This window comes from Rana temporaria, chromosome 11 (assembly GCF_905171775.1).
Source record: "Rana temporaria chromosome 11, aRanTem1.1, whole genome shotgun sequence".
Classification (NCBI taxonomy): Eukaryota; Metazoa; Chordata; class Amphibia; order Anura; family Ranidae; genus Rana; species Rana temporaria.
In genome coordinates, this window is record NC_053499.1 from 19,511,833 (window position 1) to 19,532,137 (window position 20,305).

General features: G+C 47.1%; 1 protein-coding gene across 4 annotated transcripts in view; it reads left to right on the forward strand.

Moving 5' to 3' along the window:
* The first annotated feature begins 705 nt into the window (after positions 1–705).
* LOC120917096 (golgin subfamily B member 1-like) overlaps positions 706–20,305 on the forward strand; it is a 108,345-nt gene continuing 88,745 nt past the window's right edge. For all 4 annotated transcript variants that reach the window (XM_040328109.1, XM_040328110.1, XM_040328111.1 and 1 more), the window contains exons 1-3: positions 706–849; positions 14,861–14,920; positions 18,961–19,104. In XM_040328109.1, coding sequence (XP_040184043.1) covers positions 14,876–14,920; positions 18,961–19,104 — 189 coding nt within the window. In that variant the 5' untranslated portion in view covers positions 706–849; positions 14,861–14,875. The remainder of the gene's footprint in view (positions 850–14,860; positions 14,921–18,960; positions 19,105–20,305) is intronic.

The following is a 20,305-nucleotide window of genomic DNA, read 5'->3' on the forward strand; positions in this document are numbered from 1 at the left end:
ATTTACGTTCACGTCAAAAGCATTGGCTTCTTGCGGGTTAATTTGGAGCATGCGCACTGGGATACTTTCACGGACGGCGCATGCGCCGTTCGTAAAAAGCGTAATTTACGTGGGGTCACATTAAATTTACATAACACACGCTCACATCTTCCACATTTGAATTAGGCGGGCTTACGCCGGGCTATTTACGCTACGCCGCGGCAACTTTGGTTTGAGAATACTGCACTTGCCTGTCAAAGTTGCGGAGGCGTAACGTAAATAGGATACGTTACGCCCGCACAAAAATGCGCGCTTCTACGTGAATCCAGGCCAGTAACAGCGGGTTCTGGGGGGAGGCGTTCCTCAGCCCCCGTGTGTCCGTATGTATGAAGCCTTATTGATCGTATGTGGGAGAAATCGTTCAAAGGATGCTTTTTAATGTTCAGTTATGTTTATTGAGAAGACTTTTTCAGTTATTGGCTAGGAAAACACTTTATATACTTTAGCTCTTCCCCTGTCTACATAAATCAAGCTCGGGCTGCAATTAGTATCAGCAAACAAAGACAGCGAGCAGCCATGGATGCTCAGTGAGGATTCCCGTGTGTGAAGGATGCTGTCACCATGACAACCAGGGAATACCCCGCCGCCATTGCGGATGAGGGCAGAAGCCATTCAGTACTATGGCCGAGGCTCAGTACAATGGGCGGGGACCTGGGACGTCAGCGCTCAGCTGCTTGGCTCCTGATCCGATTCCAAGATGGCTGCCGCTGGGATCTGAGCTGCAGGTTGTGGACAGAGAGCGTGTGATGGCAGCAGACCCCCCCAAAGTGTGACCCGGATATGAGGCTGTAGTGGGGCCCCGGGGCCCAGGTAAGGAGGGGGCTGGGTAGGTGGGGTATGGTGGTTGTATAATCATATATAACTTGTTCAGGTAATGTACAGGTAGGCACAGGCCTGAGGTGGGAGGTGGAAGAGATCCTCCCATACACATTCCTCAGTCTGCCTGAGGAACTACAACCACCAACGTGGCATACCAGCTGCTGGTCCCATGGCTGTGGCACTACAAGTCCCAGCATGGCCTGACAGCCAGGTACACGGCAGGAGAGGGCAGCCAGGAGCAGGGGTGGGGAACTACAACCCCCAGCATGGCGAGAGTGGAGGATTATGGGAGACGGGGCATTACAGGTCCATGTATTCTGTGACCTTTATACAGTGTCTGAGGAACTACAACCCCCAGCATGGCAAGCAGAATTATTATGGAAGACGCGACATTACAGGTCCATGTATTCTGTGACCTTTATACAGTGTCTGAGGAACTACAGGTCTCAGAATGCCATGACAGCCGGGCATACTGCAGGCAGTCAGGAGCAGGGGTGGGGAACTACAACCCCCAGCATGGTGAGCAGAGCGAGAGTGGAGGATTATGGGAGACGGGGCATTTCAGGTCCATGTATTCTGTGACCTTTATACAGTGTCTGAGGAACTACAGGTCTCAGAATGCCATGACAGCCAAGTACACTGCAGGCAGTCAGGAGCAGGGCTGGGGAACTACAACACCCAGCATGGCAAGCAGAAGGATTATGGAAGACGGGACATTACAGGTTCATGTATTATGTGACCTTTATACAGTGTCTGAGGGACTACAGGTCCCACAATGCCATGACAGCCGGGCACACGGCGGGAGGTGGCAGCCAGGAGCAGGGCTGGGGAACTACAACCCCCAACATGGCAAGCAGAAGGATTATGGGGGGACGGGGCGTTACAGGTTCATGAATGGTGTGGCATTTATGCAGCATCTGAGGAACTGCAGGTCCCAGCGTGGCAAGACATCCCCTGACACTACATGTCTAGGCTTGGGGTGTCAGCCTGGAAGGGGGGATATAAAGTGTGAGCAAGGCATGACAGCAAAGGGGGGTAACAGTGTCTGAGGAACTACAAGTCCCAGCGTTCCATGACAGACTGCCCTGATGTGAGATCCCAGCCTGGGATATTACAGGTCTGTGCATAGTGTGACAGCCAGGGGTGAGCCTTAGTATACAATGTCTGAGGAACTACAGGTCCCAGCATTCCTGTGGCTCTACATATCCCAGCCTGGGGCTACTTCTGCAGGTGAAATATAAAGTGTCAGTATGACATGACAGCCTGGAGTAGTCATTAGTCATCCAGTGCCTGAGGAACTACAGATCCCAGCATGCCATGACAGCCTGGAGTAGTCATTAGTCATCCAGTGCCTGAGGAACTACAGATCCCAGCATGCCATGACAGCCTGGAGTAGTCATTAGTCATCCAGTGCCTGAGGAACTACAGATCCCAGCATGCCATGACAGCAGCCTGTCATGACAGGCTGCTCCTTTAAGGCCAGTCGCGGCAAATACTGAATATGACTTAGTGTCCACCCCTTGCAATCCCAGTACAGAAGGCCTCTCACACTCCATCTCTTCTGTCCGGACATGTCCGGGCTCCGCTTTGTTCAGCGGGGATCGCTCCTTCGATCCTCGCTGAGCAGGCAGATGACAGGTCTGTCTCTGCACACTGTCTATTTATTTTGTGGTTTTGGATCAACCCTTTAGTACCTGCAGCAGTTAAAGTGTTTATCTATTCCATGGGTCTTCAAACTACGTCCCTCCAGCTGTTCAGGAACTACAATTCCCATCATGCCTAGTCATGTCTGGGAATGTCAGAGTTTTACAATGCCTCATGGGATGTGTAGTTCTACAACAGCTGGAGGGCCGTAGTTTGAGGATCCCTGAATTCTATTCAGTAGCGCAGGAATATTTACTTTATCTTTAACACTAGGGGGCGATCAAGGGGTTAACTGTGTTCTAACTGTGTGAGAACGGGACTAAATGGGAGAGATGACAGATCGTTGTTCATACTTTGTAGAAACGCACGATCTGTCCTCTGACAGCACAGGGATTTGTGTGTTTGCACACACAAATCCCTGTGCTGGCTCTCGTGCACGCGATTGCGCCCGCCAGCCACGCACATTGGGTCCACCGCTATGCAGCGGGCGCGTGCAAGTGCCTCCCGCGGCGCTCACGCTCCCTCTGGTGGCTTTTCTGGGCAAAGTCGTATACGGGATTTCGCCATTCTTCTGCAGTATATCTGCATGAGCCGGTCGGGAACCAGTTAAACTTATCCGGGGATCAGTTAGAGAGTTTTCCCCTCACTTCCTGTCTTCTGATAACATTTTACCAAACAGGAAGGGAGGAGAACTCTCCAATAACACGGGGCTTTGCTTTTTTTTTTTTTACGTGTCACTTATCTGCTTGCCGACCAGCCGCCGCAGTTTTACGGCGGCAGGTCGGCTCTGCTGGGCGAGAGAACGTAGCTATACGTCACCTCACCCAGCAGCCAATAGGGGCGCGCGTGCGCTGCCAGAGGCGTGTGTGCCCGGCGGTCGCGCTCGCCGCCAAGCACCCGCGATTGCTTGTCAGGGGGAGAAATGCCTGATTGTCTGTTCATACAATGTATGAACAGCGATCAGTCATTTCCCCTAGTGAGGCCACCCCCCCCTACAGTTAGAACACATGCAAGGGAACATACTTAACCCCTTCCCCGCCCCCTAGTGTTAACCCCTTCCCTGCCAGTGGCATTTTTATAGTAATCAATGCATTTTTATAGCACTGATCGCTATAAAATTGCCAATGGTCCCAAAAATGTGTAAAAAAAAAAAAAAAAAACGCTGATCGCCGCCATTACTAGTAAAAAAAAAATATTAATAAAAATGCCATAAAACTACCCCCTATTTTGTAAACGCTATAACTTTTGCGCAAACCAATCAATAAACGCTTATTGCGATTTTCTTTTTTTTACGAAAAATATGTAGAAGAATACGTATCGGCCTAAACTGAGGAAAATGTATTTTTTTTTTATATATTTTTGGGGGATATTTATTATGGTAAAAAGTAAACAAATATTATTTTTTTCAAAATTGTCACTCTATTTTTGTTTATAGCGCAAGAACTAAAAACCGCAGAGGTGATCAAATACCACCAAAAGAAAGCTCTATTTGTGGGGAATAAAAGGACGCCAATTTTGTTTGGGAGCCACGTCGCCAATTGTCATTTAAAGCGACGCAGTGCCGAATCGCAAAAAGTGCTCTGGTCTTTGACCAGCAATATGGTCCGGGGCTTAAGTGGTTAATGACCGCCCCATAGTAGCTTTACTGCTAAAGGGTGGCCGCTCTGCTCAGTATACATATGAGATTCTGCTTTTCTAGGTGGGGGGCGCACACGCTGCTAGTGCGCCTCTTCTGCTGTAATTGGTTACAACAGAAGCTGATCAGCAGGTGCCGGATAATCGATGCCTGCTGATCAGTGAGGAGACACACAGGACCGAGCTTTGTCTATGTAAACAATGCAGAGCTCTGTCCTGTCAGTTGAGATGTGCTGGATTTTGTTTCCCTACAAAGCAGGAGATAAAAATCTGCACATGTTGTAAAAAATGCGTGAATGCGGCGCTTGTATCCACTATTATAGAAATATGACAAAATAAACAGCGGATAGCACAATATTGTTGAAATGGCAATAGAAAAATCATAAGAGGGGTGCAGCGCTTAGAAAAAAATAAATAAAAATTAGTCCAGTTAGTAAATTAATCAAAGGACGGTGTTCAAAACATTTCACACCAAGGGTGTTTGATAACACAGCCGCTTATTCACCTCAGTGGACCCTCATTACAAAGGTCACACACGCATTGGATAATCAAGAAAGCCCTTCAATTTCCATACATTCCAATCAGGGTAAACCACAGGACAACAAATAACTCCCCTGGTCTCCACTTTTCCTCTTCAAATACTCCAATAATGGCCACAATGGATAAATTCATTCCATATAAATATAAAGGGATAAACCTCATGGTGCAGTATATAAAAAATAGGTTTATTGTGTTAAAAAAAAGATACTCACATGCTCCGCATGAAAACACGCTTTGTTAGTTGTAATATCCAGTGTTCCCCACCAACAAGATGGACGCAGTGTCCCGGCATACACCAGCGCCATGCCGCCAACTGCTCCCTACGTGTTTCGTCATAGAATGACGTCTTAAGGGGCATGATGCAATATCTAACGCTGCCCATAGATAGATCCTTTTTTTTTTTTTTTTTTATTAGCCAGTTGGCTGATCAGAAAAAAAATGTACAGATTCCTCCATCCATCCTCCTCCCCGCTGTGCTTTTGTATTCTGACAGCCGAGACTTCTCCACTTTCAGAATACACTGATTAGCCTGCAGCTGATTTGCTGCAGTGCTGATCGAAGAAGAATTTTCCAGATTATTAGTTTGACTTATTTCTAGCGGGAACGGCCAAAGACGGATCGACATTCGGTCAGTCTTTACTGACTCAAGCGGGGAGCCCCATGCAAATCAATAAGAGGGTGACCGCGCCTGCAGCCATTCTCATGCAGCAGTTACCTGTGGATACTGGGCACAAATGGCTTGCGCCCGTTGCCGATCGTCCACAAGCAATCATTGTAGCTCCGATTTAGATGCGATTTTGCTGTGGGCGCTGTCATTGCTTTGCATTGGGATTCCCACCTCTATCTGTTTGCAGAATTTTTTTTTCACTGACGTGAATGAGGCCCAATGCCTGACATTTTCTGAGACGCATGATGAAATTCCAGCAGAAATAGAAGGCTCTTAGATTATCCTGATTGGTGCCATCATTCTATATCCTTATCCCCCTCTGTATATAGTATAGCAGCAGGACCCGGGATGAGTGCAGGACCAGAATAGATGTGGTGGAAGTCCTTGCACTGGGGTGATAAGCATTATTCAGGCTATTTCTATTCTCCTGATTGTAGGACAGCTGCAGAATAATCCTCTACCCACACAAGTCTTTTCAGCTGTCACTGTGGGAGACATGATGGAGAGCGAACAAATGAACAGAATTAGATCTGCATGACTTGCTTCGGTGGGCTCTACTGATTCATAACACTCCCAGACCTCAGCAAGGACAATGCATGGTCCCTGGTGTCATTGAGCCGTCCATATATTTCATAGTGACATTGCTTTACAGCCTGTTATTTGCTGTAAGGGGGACGATGCTGTGAAGCATTTGATGCAGCATTTGCATTAATGACAGCAGAACATTTATCAGTTCACTTTTCCTGCAGATGGATGGCTGTGCCATGACGTGTTTAGCATGGTAAGAGATTAGAGGAGGAGGATGCCGTTTCCTGTAGAGAACTGGCAGAACTAGTTTGCTGCGTTTTAAAACGGCATTATCCTTGCAGACAGTTTACATTTAAAAGAGGGCCTGCTGGTTTGGAAAGGTTTTGTTCATCTGGTTGCAGCAGGGTGGATTTGATTTAACCACTTAAGCCCCGGACCATATTGCTGCCTAAAGACCCAAGGGGTTTTTACAGTTCAGGACTGCGTCGCTTTAACAGACAGTTGCGCGGTCGTGCGACGTGGCTCCCAAACAAAATTGGCGTCCTTTTTTCCCCACAAATAGAGCTTTCTTTTGGTGGTATTTGATCACCTCTGCGGTTTTTATTTTTTGCGCTATAAACAAAAATAGAGCGACAATTTTGAAAAAAATGCAATATTTTTTACTTTTTGCTGTAATAAATATCCCCCAAAAACATATCTAAAAAAATTTTTTTCCCTCAGTTTAGGCCGATACGTATTCTTCTACCTATTTTTGGTAAAAAAAATCGCAATAAGCGTTTATCGATTGCTTTGCGCAAAATTTATAGCGTTTACAAAATAGGGGATAGTTTTATTGCATTTTTATTCATTTTTTTTTTTTTTACTACTAATGGCAGCGATCAGCGATTTTTTTCGTGACTGCGACATTATGGCGGACACTTCGGACAATTTTGACACATTTTTGGGACCATTGTAATTTTCACAGCAAAAAATGCATTTAAATTGCATTGTTTATTGTGAAAATGATAGTTGCAGTTTGGGAGTTAACCACAGGGGGCGCTGAAGGGGTTATGTGTGACCTAATATGTGTTTACAACTGTAGGGGGGTGTGGCTGTAGGACTGACGTCATCGATCGAGTCTCCCTATAAAAGGGATGACTCGATCGATGCAGCCGCCATAGTGAAGCACGGGGAAGCCGTGTTTACATACGGCTCTCCCTGTTCTTCAGCTCCGGGGAGCGATCGCGACGGAGCGGCTATAAACGAATAGCCGCGCCGTCGTCCCGGATCACTGCCGAGGGAATCCGACTGCCGCATGTAGCCGATCGGACCCCCGACCCACGTCTAGGCAGGGACGTACAGGTACGCCAATGTGCCTGTACGTGCCATTCTGCCGACGTATATCTACATGCGGCGGTCGGGAAGCGGTTAAAAGAGGGCCTGCTGGTTTGGAAAGGTTTTGTTCATCTGGTTGCAGCAGGGTGGATTTGATTTAAATCGACTTTATTTAAATCACAATTTTTAAAAAGCAACTGTCATCGCTGCCCCGCAGCATCTCCTCCTCTGACTTACTGGTGACTCACCGACAGTCCCATTCACTTTAATGGGACGGCTGGTGATGCGGCAGTGACGCGACAAGGTGAGGGATATGGCAGGAGCAGGTGAGTTGATGCCCGCTAGCGGGAGCTGCCATTTTGCTCTTTAAAGGGCTTGTAAACATTCGTGTTTTTTCACCTTAACTACTTGCCGACCAGCCGCCGTATAACGGCGGCAGGTCGGCTCCCCTGCGCGAGAGCCCGTAACTATACGTCGGGCTCTCAAAGCGGCCACTAGGGGCGTGTGCGCACTGCCGGAGGCGCACGTGCGCCCCCCCGCTCGTCCCTGACTCCCATGCGCGTGCTCGGCGGGCGCGATCGCCGCCGAGCACCTGTGATTGCTCGTTACAGAGCGACCGGTCCTGTCAGGGTAGAAATGCCTGACCGTCTGTTCAATGTATGAACATCGATCAGTCATTTCCCCTAGTGAGGCCACCCCCCCCTACAGTTAGAACACACCCAGGGAACATACTTAACCCCTTCCCCGCCCCCTAGTTTTAACCCCTTCCCTGCCAGTGGCATTTTTATAGTAATCCAATGCATTTTTATAGCACTGATCGCTATAAAAATGCCAATGGTCCCAAAAATGTGTCAGAAGTGTCCGCCATAATGTCGCAGTACCGATAAAAATCGCCGCCATTACTAGTAAACAAAAATATTAATAAAAATGCCATAAAACGACCCCCTATTTTGTAAACGCTATAACTTTTGCGCAAACCAATCAATAAACGTTTATTGCAATTTTTTTACGAAAAATATGTAGAAGAATACGTATCGGCCTAAACTGAGGAACGAAATTGTTTTTTTTATATATTTTTGGGGGATATTTATTATAGCAAAAGTCAAAAATATTTATTTTTTTCAAAATTGTCGCTCTATTTTTGTTTATAGCGCAAAAACGAAAAACCGCAGAGGTGATCAAATACCACCAAAAGAAAGCTCTATTTGTGGGGAAAAAAAGGACGCCAATTTTGTTTAGGAGCCACGTCGCATGACCGCGCAATTGTCAGTTAAAACGACGCAGTGCCGAATTGCAAAAAGTGCTCTGGTCTTTGACCAGCAATATAGTCCGGGGGTTAAGTGGTTAATGCATCCTATGCATTAAGGTGAAAAAAACACCTTGCAGTGTCCAGCCCCCCGTTTTACATAAGCCCCGAATTTCCATGGGCGCTATCCCGTGTCGCTCTCCCCGCGGCTTCTCGGCTCTTTGTTGGATAGATTGATAGCAGTGCAGCCATTGGCTTCCGCTGCTGTCAATAAAATCCAATGACGTGGCTGCTGGGGGGCAGGCCGAGTCATACACTCGGCGTCTATGGACGCCGAGTGTATGACACAGGAGCGCGCCCGCAAGGTAGCCCCCTCGGGAGAGAGCTTACCAGAGGGGGTTATCTAATGCAGGGAAGAGCAGCCGTGGGACCCCAGAAGAAGATGATCGGGGCCACTCTGTTCAAAACGAGCTGCACAGTGGAGGTAAGTATGATGTTTGTTATTTAAAATAAAAATAAAAAAGGAACCTTTACATCCACTTTAAGGGAGGAATAAAGCACTTCGAGCTGTGTGCAGAAAGATCACAAGGTTTATAAACTGCTTAGGTGGTTTCACTTTCATTTTTACTGCCTGCCCTTCTTCCTCACACTTGGAGCCTGGTACAGAATGCATTTCTCTTCAAACAATTATACAGTTTGTAGTGTACATAGATTTCCAAAACAATGGGATAAAGGAATATTTCTGAACTTTGTTTTTATTTCATGGTTACTATGAAATTGTATGAATGCATCAATGCAGTGCATGTTAGCTCAGCTTGCATAGCTTTGATTCATTAGGACCCCTTTCACACTGGAGGCGTTTTACAGGGGCTTTAGCGCTTAAAATAGCACCTGTAAAGCGCCTCAGCTGCAATCCCAGTGTGAAAGCCTAAGTGCTTTCACACTGGGGCGCTGCGCTAGCAGGGCGTCAAAAAAAAGTACTGCCAGCAGCTTCTTTGCAGAGAATTAGGAGCGGTAAAAACGTCGCTCTTGGAGTGCCCCAGGCCATTGAAATCAATGGGCAGCACCGGCAAATCGCCGCTACAGATGCTTTTAACCCTTTTTTGGCCACTAGCGCCCAAAAAGCGCTGCAAAAACGACGGTGTGAAAGCACTCGGAATGAGTTTATTAAAAAAAATTAAATATTGCAGAATATACAGCCTCATGCTACATAACTAAGCTCCATTTAAAAAAAAAAAATAGTGGGAAAGGGTTAGAACCTGTCAGATTGTTACTGTTGTCAAGTTGGAGAGATTTATTATGGCTGTCAATTTTGGTGACATTATTACCAGGAAGGAAACATGAGAAAATTTGCCGCACAGGGACACCATTAGGCCCCATACACACGATAGAATCCATCCGCTGAAAAATCCCAGCGAATGGGTTTCAGCGGATAGATCCTATGGTGTGTACACTCCAGCGGATCTAAAAAGAGCCGATCAGTGAGCAGGCTGACAAAATTATAACCATTCTAGGCAAAGGTGCAAATAACATAACTTCATTCGTTCTTCTTAGTAGAATGGAATACACAATCAATAAGGTGATGAGAAGTGCAAATAAAGATATACAATCTGTGTAACACAACACTTCTTCAGGAAGAAGTCACGCGTGTGACGAATACGCGTAAGAGCCCACTGAGAGGTACCGGAGGTGACGTTGGCGAACGATTGCCCCTCTTTTTTATATGCCTGATTTAATTTTAACCATGTGAGTACCCTCGCTTATAATTTTATGTCGATTAAAAGTTTTAAAACAATATCACACTATTGGTGGTTTTATCCCCCTGGGCGCGAGACATTGGCCATCCTGGGACGCGACTTCCAAGGAGGACCTAGTTTCCCTGGACCAGAGCCCTTTTGGATAACCATATGTGTTTGGAGTCATATGCTGTTACCTTACAGCAGTAAGGTAAGGGGACACCCTCAGTCACCTTAAAAGGATCACTGGATACCCACTTTTTCTACACATTATTGATTCGGACCCACACCAGCACTTCCCTATTTTGGACTTTCAATTATTATTTAGATCTCTGGTGTTATTGTTAAAGTTTTTGCCTTATCGATCTTTATCACAAGTTTACTGCTTTATGGACTTTTTTCCACTAGCTCATCACTGAGCCCATCACAGTTAATTGGGTGTTGTGTTACACAGATTGTATATCTTTATTTGCACTTCTCATCACCTTATTGATTGTGTATTCCATTCTACTAAGAAGAACGAATGAAGTTATGTTATTTGCACCTTTGCCTAGAATGGTTATAATTTTGTCAGCCTGCTCACTGATCGGCTCTTTTTAAAGCCATTTTTGTTTGTACTGTCACAGTCAGACCACCCTTCACTTCCTTTCCACCTTTCCATCCTCCACATATAGCGCACCACTACCTTCCCCATCATTAATACCTATGGTCTGATACACCTTCCAGTGCCGCAGCTGTACCCCACCCCCCCCCCACCCTACCTTTGATAGCGCGGTAATACCCACTCTCACATACTCCAGCGGATATTTATCCCCTGGGATGGATTTCCAGCGGATAAATATTTGATGACATGCTATCAAATCTATCCGCTGGAATCCATCCCAACGGATGGATCCGCTGGTCCGTACAGACTCACCGGATCCATCCGTCCGAAGGGATCCCCCGCATGCGTCGTAATGATTCGACGCATGCGTGGAATTCCTTATATGACAGCGTCGCGCACGTCGCCGCGTCATAATCGCGGCGATGGCGCGACACGTCATCGCCAGAGGATTTCGGCGCGGATTTCGATTCGATGGTGAGTACACTCCATCGCATGGAAATCCGCGCAAATCCTCGAGAGGATTTATCCGCGGATACGGTCCGCTGGACCGCATCCGCGGATAAATCCTCTCGTGTGTATGGGGCCTTAGAAACCATGGTGCCCTGCACAACCTACCTAACATGGACAACCCCATACCACCCCCCCCCCCCCCCCCCTCCAGCGTAGCCTCCATTAACACTTGTTGAGTTGAGTTGTATCTTGATAGGTTCTCAACGCGCTGGTAACTTGTGGGACTTGTCATGCAACTATGGACAGCAAAGTTGCATGACAAGTTGTTCCCCATGTTTTCCAATGCGTGACTTAAAGTTGCATTTTTCAAATTATCAGTATCGGTCATAAACGTACCGATAATACTGATATTTGGTCAGACCTCCTCCCCCCCCCCCCCCGTCCCCCGTCCCCACGCAGCGCTCGCTGCAGTCTCTGCCAATCTCTGTCAGCAGTGCGGCGGGTGGGCACAGGGGGGTGACAACATCTCTCACTGCCCGCCTCGCATCACTGCTGTGGCAAGTGACAAGCTGTGTATGGGTGACAGTGGCAAGTGACATGGTGCATCTGGGTGGCAGGTGATAGTGGCATGTGACAAGCTGCATCTGGGTGGCAGGTGACGGTGGCAAGTGACATGCTGCATCTGGGTGGCAGGTGACGGTGGCAAGTGACATGCTGCATCTGGGTGGCAAGTGACATGCTGCATCTGGGTGGCAGGTGACAGTGGCAAGTGACATTCTGCATCTGGGTAGCAAGTGACATGCTCTATCTCTGGAAGACCGCGGCAAGTGACATGCTGCATCTGGGTGGCAGGTGACAGTCGCAAGTGATATGCTGCATCTGGGTGGCAGGTGACAGTGGCAAGTGACATGCTGCATCTGGGTGGCAGGTGACAGTGGCAAGTGACATGCTGCATCTGGGTGGCAGGTGACAGTGGCAAGTGACATGCTGCATCTGGGTGGCAGGTGACAGTGGCAAGTGACATGCTGCATCTGGGTGGCAGGTGACAGTGGCAAGTGACATGCTGCATCTGGGTGGCAGGTGACAGTGGCAAGTGACATGCTGCATCTGGGTGGCAAGTGACATGCTCCATCTCTGGGCGACAGTGGCAAGTGACGAGCTGCATCTGGGTAGCAGGTGACAGTGGCAAGTGACGAGCTGCATCTGGGTAGCAGGTGACAGTGGCAAGTGACATGCTGCATCTGGGTGGCAGGTGACAGTGGCAAGTGACATGCTGCATCTGGGTGGCAGGTGACAGTGGCAAGTGACATGCTGCATCTGGGTGGCAGGTGACAGTGGCAAGTGACATGCTGCATCTGGGTGGCAGGTGACAGTGGCAAGTGACGAGCTGCATCTGGGTAGCAAGTGACATGCTGCATCTGGGTGGCAGGTGACAGTGGCAAGTGACATGCTGTATCTGGGTGGCAGGTGACAGTCGCAAGTGACATGCTGCATCTGGGTGGCAGGTGACAGTGGCAAGTGACATGCTGTATCTGGGTGACAGTGGCAAGTGACGAGCTGCATCTGGGTAGCAGGTGACAGTGGCAAGTGACATGCTGCATCTGGGTGGCAGGTGACAGTGGCAAGTGACATGCTGTATCTGGGTGGCAGGTGACAGTCGCAAGTGACATGCTGCATCTGGGTGGCAAGTGACAGTCGCAAGTGTCATGCTGCATCTGGGTGGCAAGTGACATGCTCCATCTCTGGGCGACAGCGGCTAGTGACAAGCTGCATCTTGAGCAAGCAGCTTGCAATGGGGGCGCCTGAGCAGGCTCACTCCCAAGCTGCAGCTCTGCATGTCTATTCACACACACAACTCGCTGCCCCCCTCCATTGGCTGTGTTTGAGCCAATAGCTCCTGCTGCTGTATTATTCGGAGAGCCAAGGCTCTTGCGCACGTTGCTGGAGGAAGATTGGGCTCAGGTACATTTTGGGTGGGGGGTTGCCCCCACGGAGAGCCACTTTCCAAGGGGGCACTCGTGCGGGCGCAGAGGTCTAAAACGCCCATTGCTTTAAAGAGCAAAAAATATTGAAGCATTGATGTGTAGCAGTGATCTCTAGTAGTCCCATGTAATGTGTCTCCAGTCTGACTGTCTCCTAAAGTATATCTGGAAAGTTGGCCACCATTGACTCGGGGGTTTAGTCTCGCGCTCTCTGCTGAGGGTTGGCCAATCTGAACTCGGATTACCCTTGATTAAGAGAAATCATGTGACCAAATACAATAGGCTCTTGGTTGCATGACCATAAATTTGGGCGGGGGCTGGTGCTGCGTAGTCAGGTGAGGAAGCATTTCCTGCTTGCATTTTTTCTCCATCATAGGAAGACAGTGAGCATAGAAGTGTGATCCGATGTATAGGTCACTGTATGGATGAAGAAATTGTAATCCCATTCTCTCATTCTGCACCGACGGGGAGAATCTGGTTGCCACGGGCAACAGAAACCATTTATTTTTTGGCAGATTGATAAATAGAGCTTGTTGTGTGCTGTTGATGTAGATTTGTGCTACTGAGTATTGTTGCTGTCAATATAACCAGAGCACTTTCTTTAAAATGAAAAATTGCTCCAGGCATCACTGACGGGATTGATTCTTTTATCCCCTGCGGTGTAATTATATGTGGCATCTGATTGGAGGAGGCAGGTATTTATTTTCCAGTCTCTGATAGTGAGTGATGAGTGCAGAGATTACAGATTACCACAGCCTGTTCCTGAGAGATCCCATACACACAAGATAATGATGTGTTTGGCACATAGACATTATTTAACTAATATGGTGTTTATTCCGTCACTCATTACACTGACGGAAGGTAATACTGATCCGTGCCATCTCACCCGCAAGAAGGCTGCCTGGGATTTCAGCAGACAGATGCGCAGAGTTTTTCTTTCACTAACCTGTGTACCTAATGGGGAATAGCTGTACAAGGTAGCCAATGAACTTCTAACATCCGCTTGTTCAGTTAAAGCGGAGTTCCGGCCACAATTTCACTTTTTAAATATAAATACCCCTGTAATACACAAGCTTAATGTATTCTAGTAAAGTTAGTCTGTAAACTAAGGTCCGTTTTGTTAGGTTGTTACAGCATTTAGACACTTTATAAAATAGAAATTGACTGGGGCCATCATAAGTGTGGGCATCATGAAGCCAGACTGTATGACTTCCTGGATTTCAGCCTTGCAGATCTCGCACATGCTCAGTGCTGCACAAGCAGTGTCAGATCAGGTTTCAGCACCTGTGCTGTCCAAGTCACATGATTCTTTGAGACTGGGGAATGCACAGACTCCTGGAAAGTTACACCCACTACATTCCCAGGAATCTGTGCGGTGTAGGTTAGGAAGCTTAAGCACCTAGGTGCAGGAAGTGGGAAGATTAACTATTCTGCCTAGCAACAACACTTTGAAGGCATCTAAAAAAAAAAAAAAAAAAAAAAATTCGTAAAGGACTAATGACATTTTTTTAAAACTACTGATGTAATGTTATATTTATGGGTGGAACTCCACTTTAAAAAAATACATCAATTGCTTGGGGAACAAACAGTTGCATTTCTTGCCATTCGTCAATGACAAGCCAGCAGTGTATTGACAGTTTGTGTTTTATTTTGCAGTGCCCATCTGACATAATGTGGAATTGGTACTCTGGGGATGGATCGCAGCCCCCTGCAGCAGTAAGTGAATATCTAAGAATTTAATTGTGACTCATTCCAGGCAACACAATGCCCGGTTATCATGTCCAGGAATCGTTTTTTCTGGCCGAAACTTTGCACTGCACAAATTCATCTCATTCCCTCATTGTGTTATGTGGCTGTATAGTTACTGGGAAGTGAAAACTCTGTGCAAGTGTGTCATTTTACAGATTGTGTGTCACTGTGGACTGCTAGTCCATATTGGCACAATAACTAACCCCACTCTTGTGAGCAAAAAGGGAGCGTATAGCCTCATATAGAAATAAATAATAAGGAATAAAACCCCACTCTTGGATAATTGCCTCCTGAAAATCTCCAGACAGTAAAATCCATAATTTAAAAATCTTGGCCTTGTGTATGGTCCTACCTTACCCATCACTACTGTCATCACCCTTCATGTACACAGTTCAACAACCCCTGAAAATCCTGGTGAAAGGACAGAGAGGGAAACTGTGCTCAAAAATGCAACTGAAAGTCAAATGACTAGTTGCCTATAGAGGCTCCTCAATGTTGATCTTTTTTTTTTTTCCCGTTGGTGAAGGCAAGGTTTTTCTTCCTGCCCCGATGATGACAGGTGAGATAATATTTAGAAAGCAGCAGGAGGGGTGCAGATGGCACAGCTCCATAGAATTAATAAAGCAGGTAGATTTTTGCAATGCAGGTTCTCGGATACAGCTTTCTCTCCAGCAAAGAAAACCGTGAACAGCACAGTAGTTATTTTCCCAAATCTCTCTCCAAATCCAGTGAGACCAGCAGTCAGAGGTGATTGTGCATTAGATCATTTAAGAATACAGATATACAGCTATTGGGCTACAGTATACGATTGCCTAGGTGCGGTCACGTTGGGAATTGCACTGCTCTTTTTCAGAAGGCAAAGGGTACATTTTTGGGGATGCTGCTTAGGCACAAGTAACGCAAGATAAGATAAAAAGATGGCAAATCTTTTCTACTTTAAATTTTAGGTTCTCTTTATTACTGCTAACCTATCTTATGGGCGACTGTACAATATAACATTGGCTGCTAATTGGCCTGCTTCCTCAGTCACCTCTCCTCCCCCTACCTGCTGGTTGAACTATCAATGGAGCAGCAGCACACTGATCATACCCGTGCTCTTTCCTTTGTGCAAAACAATAGATTGATTTATAGTATTGCCCCTTCTGATCCTAATCTGAAATAGGGCTGTGCAAAAAAATCGATTCGATTTAAAAATCAAGTCGGTAAGTCAAATCGATTCAGATTTTGACAAAATAGTTTTTTGTTTTTTTTTCACCGGGATCTGCACTGACACCACGCCAGTCCTGAGGAGCTGCGGGCATGAGTTTTTAGGCAAGGCTGCAGCTTTGGCCTAGTTTGCAAGGCCGGACGCTGCGGACTAGGCCCGAAGCCACGGTCTCGCCTAAAAATGTAGGCTCGCAGCTCCTCAGGACCGGTGCAGAGTCCATAAAAAAAAAAAAAAAAACTTGATTCAAATCATAAATCCAATTTTTTGATAAAAAATCGCCCAGCTCTAATCTGAAATCTGCTGTGCAGAAGATTGTGGGAAACTAATACAAATTGTGGTACAAGTGCTATCTGTATATCATTTTTCAAGGAATACACAACTGGATTCAGTTGTAGATTTAAAGCTGAACTTCAGGCAGAAATGTTTTTTTAATATCTACAATGGGGCTTTCATACCTTACACAAATGTGGTGCTGTGTGCATTTTTAGGAATACTGAACATGAGATGTCCATTGTTCTTCAGCTTTGCAGATCTGATTTACCTGCAAAAATCCCCTTTGTGTGACCAGTGGCTGCTGCGCCCTCTGTACTTGTAGCGACTGGTCTGATAACTTCACCACTGTTGTTCTTCTGCAGTGGTGATGTAACGATGTCCCCGTTCGCTGTAGTGGGTATACTCAGGAATTTCTGATTCCCGGTCTAAACCACACATTGCACCTGCATCATCAACCTTCTGCTCCACCCTCAACTCAGACCCTGCCCATTCCTCTTCTCAGAGAGCTCAGCCCTCTTTTCAGCCCAAGGTCCAATCATATCCAGCTATCACTTCTTGCATTTTCCATTGCATTATGGAAAATGTAGTGCAGTTTCCCCCACATGGATGTGACGTGAGAATAGTGAAAGTCCTCCTGGGGCATGGAAGTGCACATTTTTCAAAGGGGAAAGATGACGTCCGCTGTGAACCTCCGCTTTTTGGAACCCTCCGGTGTCACATTTGGCATCTTTCAGGGGGAGGGGGGGTGCAGATACGTGTATAAAACAGGTATTTGCACCACTTCCTGGTTCTGACTCCCAGCGGGAGTCCGGCCCCTTTACGTCACCCCCCCCCCCCCCCCCCGTCTTCTGGGAAACACTGTTCCCAGGAGAGAGCGGGGACCAGTGACAGCGCGCCGCGATACATGCGCATGCGCAGTAGGGAACAGGGCAGTGAAGCCGCAAGGCTTAACTTCCTGATTCCCTTACCCAGGATGGCGGCGGAAGCATTTGAGGACCGTGCGGTTGCTCAGCCTCGTCTGCTGACATCGCGGGTGCGCTGGACAGGTAAGTGTCCATTTTTTAAAAGTCGGCAACTGCAGTATTTGTAGCTGCTGGCTTTTAAAAAAAAAAAAAACGGCGGAACCTCCGCTTTAAATAACATCTGATTTGAATGAAGCGCCGGCAAAACTTATTCTTAGGGTTGTCCATGTGGTGTAGTTAAAGTAGCAATTCAGGCAAAATGTAAAATTCCCCCAAATCTTAAAGGGGAGTTCCAGCCATTTGTATGTTTATTAAAAGTCAGCAGCAACAAAAAGTGTAGCTGCTGGCTTTTAATAAACAGGCACTTACCTGCTCCAGCGCTCCAGCGACGCGCCGGCCGGGGCTCCGCTCCTCTCCCCCCCTCCCCGGCCGGCGTCTTCATCTTCAGTGTGGGCACCCGGCCGTGACAGCTTTCGGCTTCACGGCCGGGCACCCACTGCGCATGCGCAAGCGGCACTGCGCATGCGCGAGCGGCGCGGCCTGGCGCCGTGTAATTGGCCAGGAGATCGCCTAGGACCTGTGACGTGTCCTAGGCGATCGCCTACAGCAGCCACTTCCTGAAGGCGATTAAGCTTAGTCGCCTACAGGAAGGAGGAAGTGGGACAGGAAGTCCCACTCGTGCTGAAGCCCCCACTCCCCCCCAAAAAAATGACATGCCAAATGTGGCATGTAAGGGGGAGAGGAGTGGGTTAAGAGGAAGTTCCAAATTTGGGTGGAACTCCTCTTTAAGCTTTTCTCAATATTCATGTAAATATCCAATTTGTAATCTCGCCTCCTTTTCTATGTTTGTACTTTTTGATCCTGCCAGTACTGCTAATGTGGCCTCATTTTCTGTACTGGGTTTAGAAAGCCACATTAGCACTTGTGAATCTGTATAGTTGTCAGCCTTCCAATCTTTTTCTCCTCATTCAGCTATGTGGTGAATGCTGTGACATCATCATATCACCATGCTCATCTTCAGAGGTGGTGTCGGCCAGCACTCCAAAGCTCCTCTCTACATTCAGCTATGTGATGATGCCATCACATCACCGCAACCATTTTTACAACATTATCGGCCAACCCTCCAACCTCTTCCCTCCAATCATCTATGCAGTGATGTCATCACATCATTGTGTCCATCTTTACAAAGGGATTGTCGGCCAACCCTTTAAAACCTCTTCTCCCCATTCAGCTGTGTGGTGACATCATCACATCTATGTGTTGTCGGCCAGCAGACAGTTTACTTTCTGCTCTGCTCCTTCTCCTATCCTCAGTGTCATATCACCCGCCTACTGACCCGACAGGAAGAAGAGCGTGAAAGGTATCTGCAGTCACGTGAACTGGATTAACAGAAAAAAAATAAAGGTTTTTACAAGTTTTTTTTAAAAATAGAAATAAAGGGTCTCTGAATACAAATAACAATAAAGATCTTAGTGATTTATTTGGTTAGTAGACTGTGGATACTTGCCTTCTACTTAATGCAGGAGAAATATGGAACTAATCTCTGATTACCTTGTGTTTTGTAGGGCTCTGACAATCCCAGTGCTGGCACCATGTCGGTGGCAGATCTATCGGAGCAGCTGGCACAGACTCAGCAGCTGGTGGTACAGCTGAAAGATCTGATCCGAGAGAAAGACAATGACCTGCGCAAGAAGGATCAGCAGCTCAAGGTCTGTTCCTCCAGTGGTAATAGTTGTGGAATGAATGAGTTCTTAAGCAGAATTTTTTGCTTATAAGCAGCTTGTTTATGTGACATTCTACATTTGTGGTGTGTGTAATGAGTACATATGATGCAGTTGGTATACGCTCAGCTTGTAGGCTGGATTTACAGTATCTCACAAAAGTGAGTACACCCCTCACATTTTTTTGTAAATATTTTATATCTTTTCATGTGACAACACTGAAGAAATGACACTTTGCTACAATGTTGTGTAGTGAGTGTACAGCTTGTATAACAGTGTAAATTTGTTATCCTCTCAAAATAACTCAACACCCAGCCATTAATGTCTAAACTGCTGGCAATAAAAGTGAGTACACCCCTAAGGCCCCTTTCAGACTGGGGCGGAAGCCGCGGTGGTGGTAAAACGCCGCTAAAAATAGCGGCGCTATACCGCCGGGATTGCCGTGGGAATCAGCCGCTAGTGGTGCTGTATTAACCCCTGCTAGCGGCCGATAAAGGGTTAATACCGCCCGCAATGCGCCTCTATAGAGGCGCATTGCGGGCGGTATTGCCGCGGTTTCCCATTGTTTTCAATGGGAAGGAGCGGTATACATGCCGCTCCTCTCACCGCTCCAAAGATGCTGCTGACAGGAGATTTTTTTGTCTCCCGCCAGCGCATCGCCTCAGTGTGAAAGCCCTCTGGCTTTCACATTGAGTCTGCAGTGAAGGAATTTTTCAGGCGGGATAGCAGCGCTATTTTTAACGCTGTACCGCCTGAAAGACTCCTCAATGTGAAAGGGGCCTTAGTGAAAATTTCCAAATTGGGCCCAATTATCCATTTTCCTTCCCCGGTGTCATGTTTACAAGGTCTCGGGTGTGAATGGGGAGCAGGTGTGTTAAATTTGGCGTTATCGCTCTCTCTCTCTCTCTCTCTCATACTGGTTACTGGAAGTTCAACATGGCACTTCATGGCAAAGAACTCTCTGAGGATCTGAAAAAAAAAAACAATTGTTCTACATAAAGATGATCTAGGCTATAAGAAGATCGGAAAGACCCTGAAACTGACCTACAGCACGTGGCCAAGACCATACAGACTCCTAGAGGCAGAGGCATGATGGGATTTGTAGTTTCACCACAGCTGGGGGGGGGGGGGCAAGGTTGACTACCCCTGGTTTAGGAACTATTCAGAGTGCATGTAGCAGATGACCTCT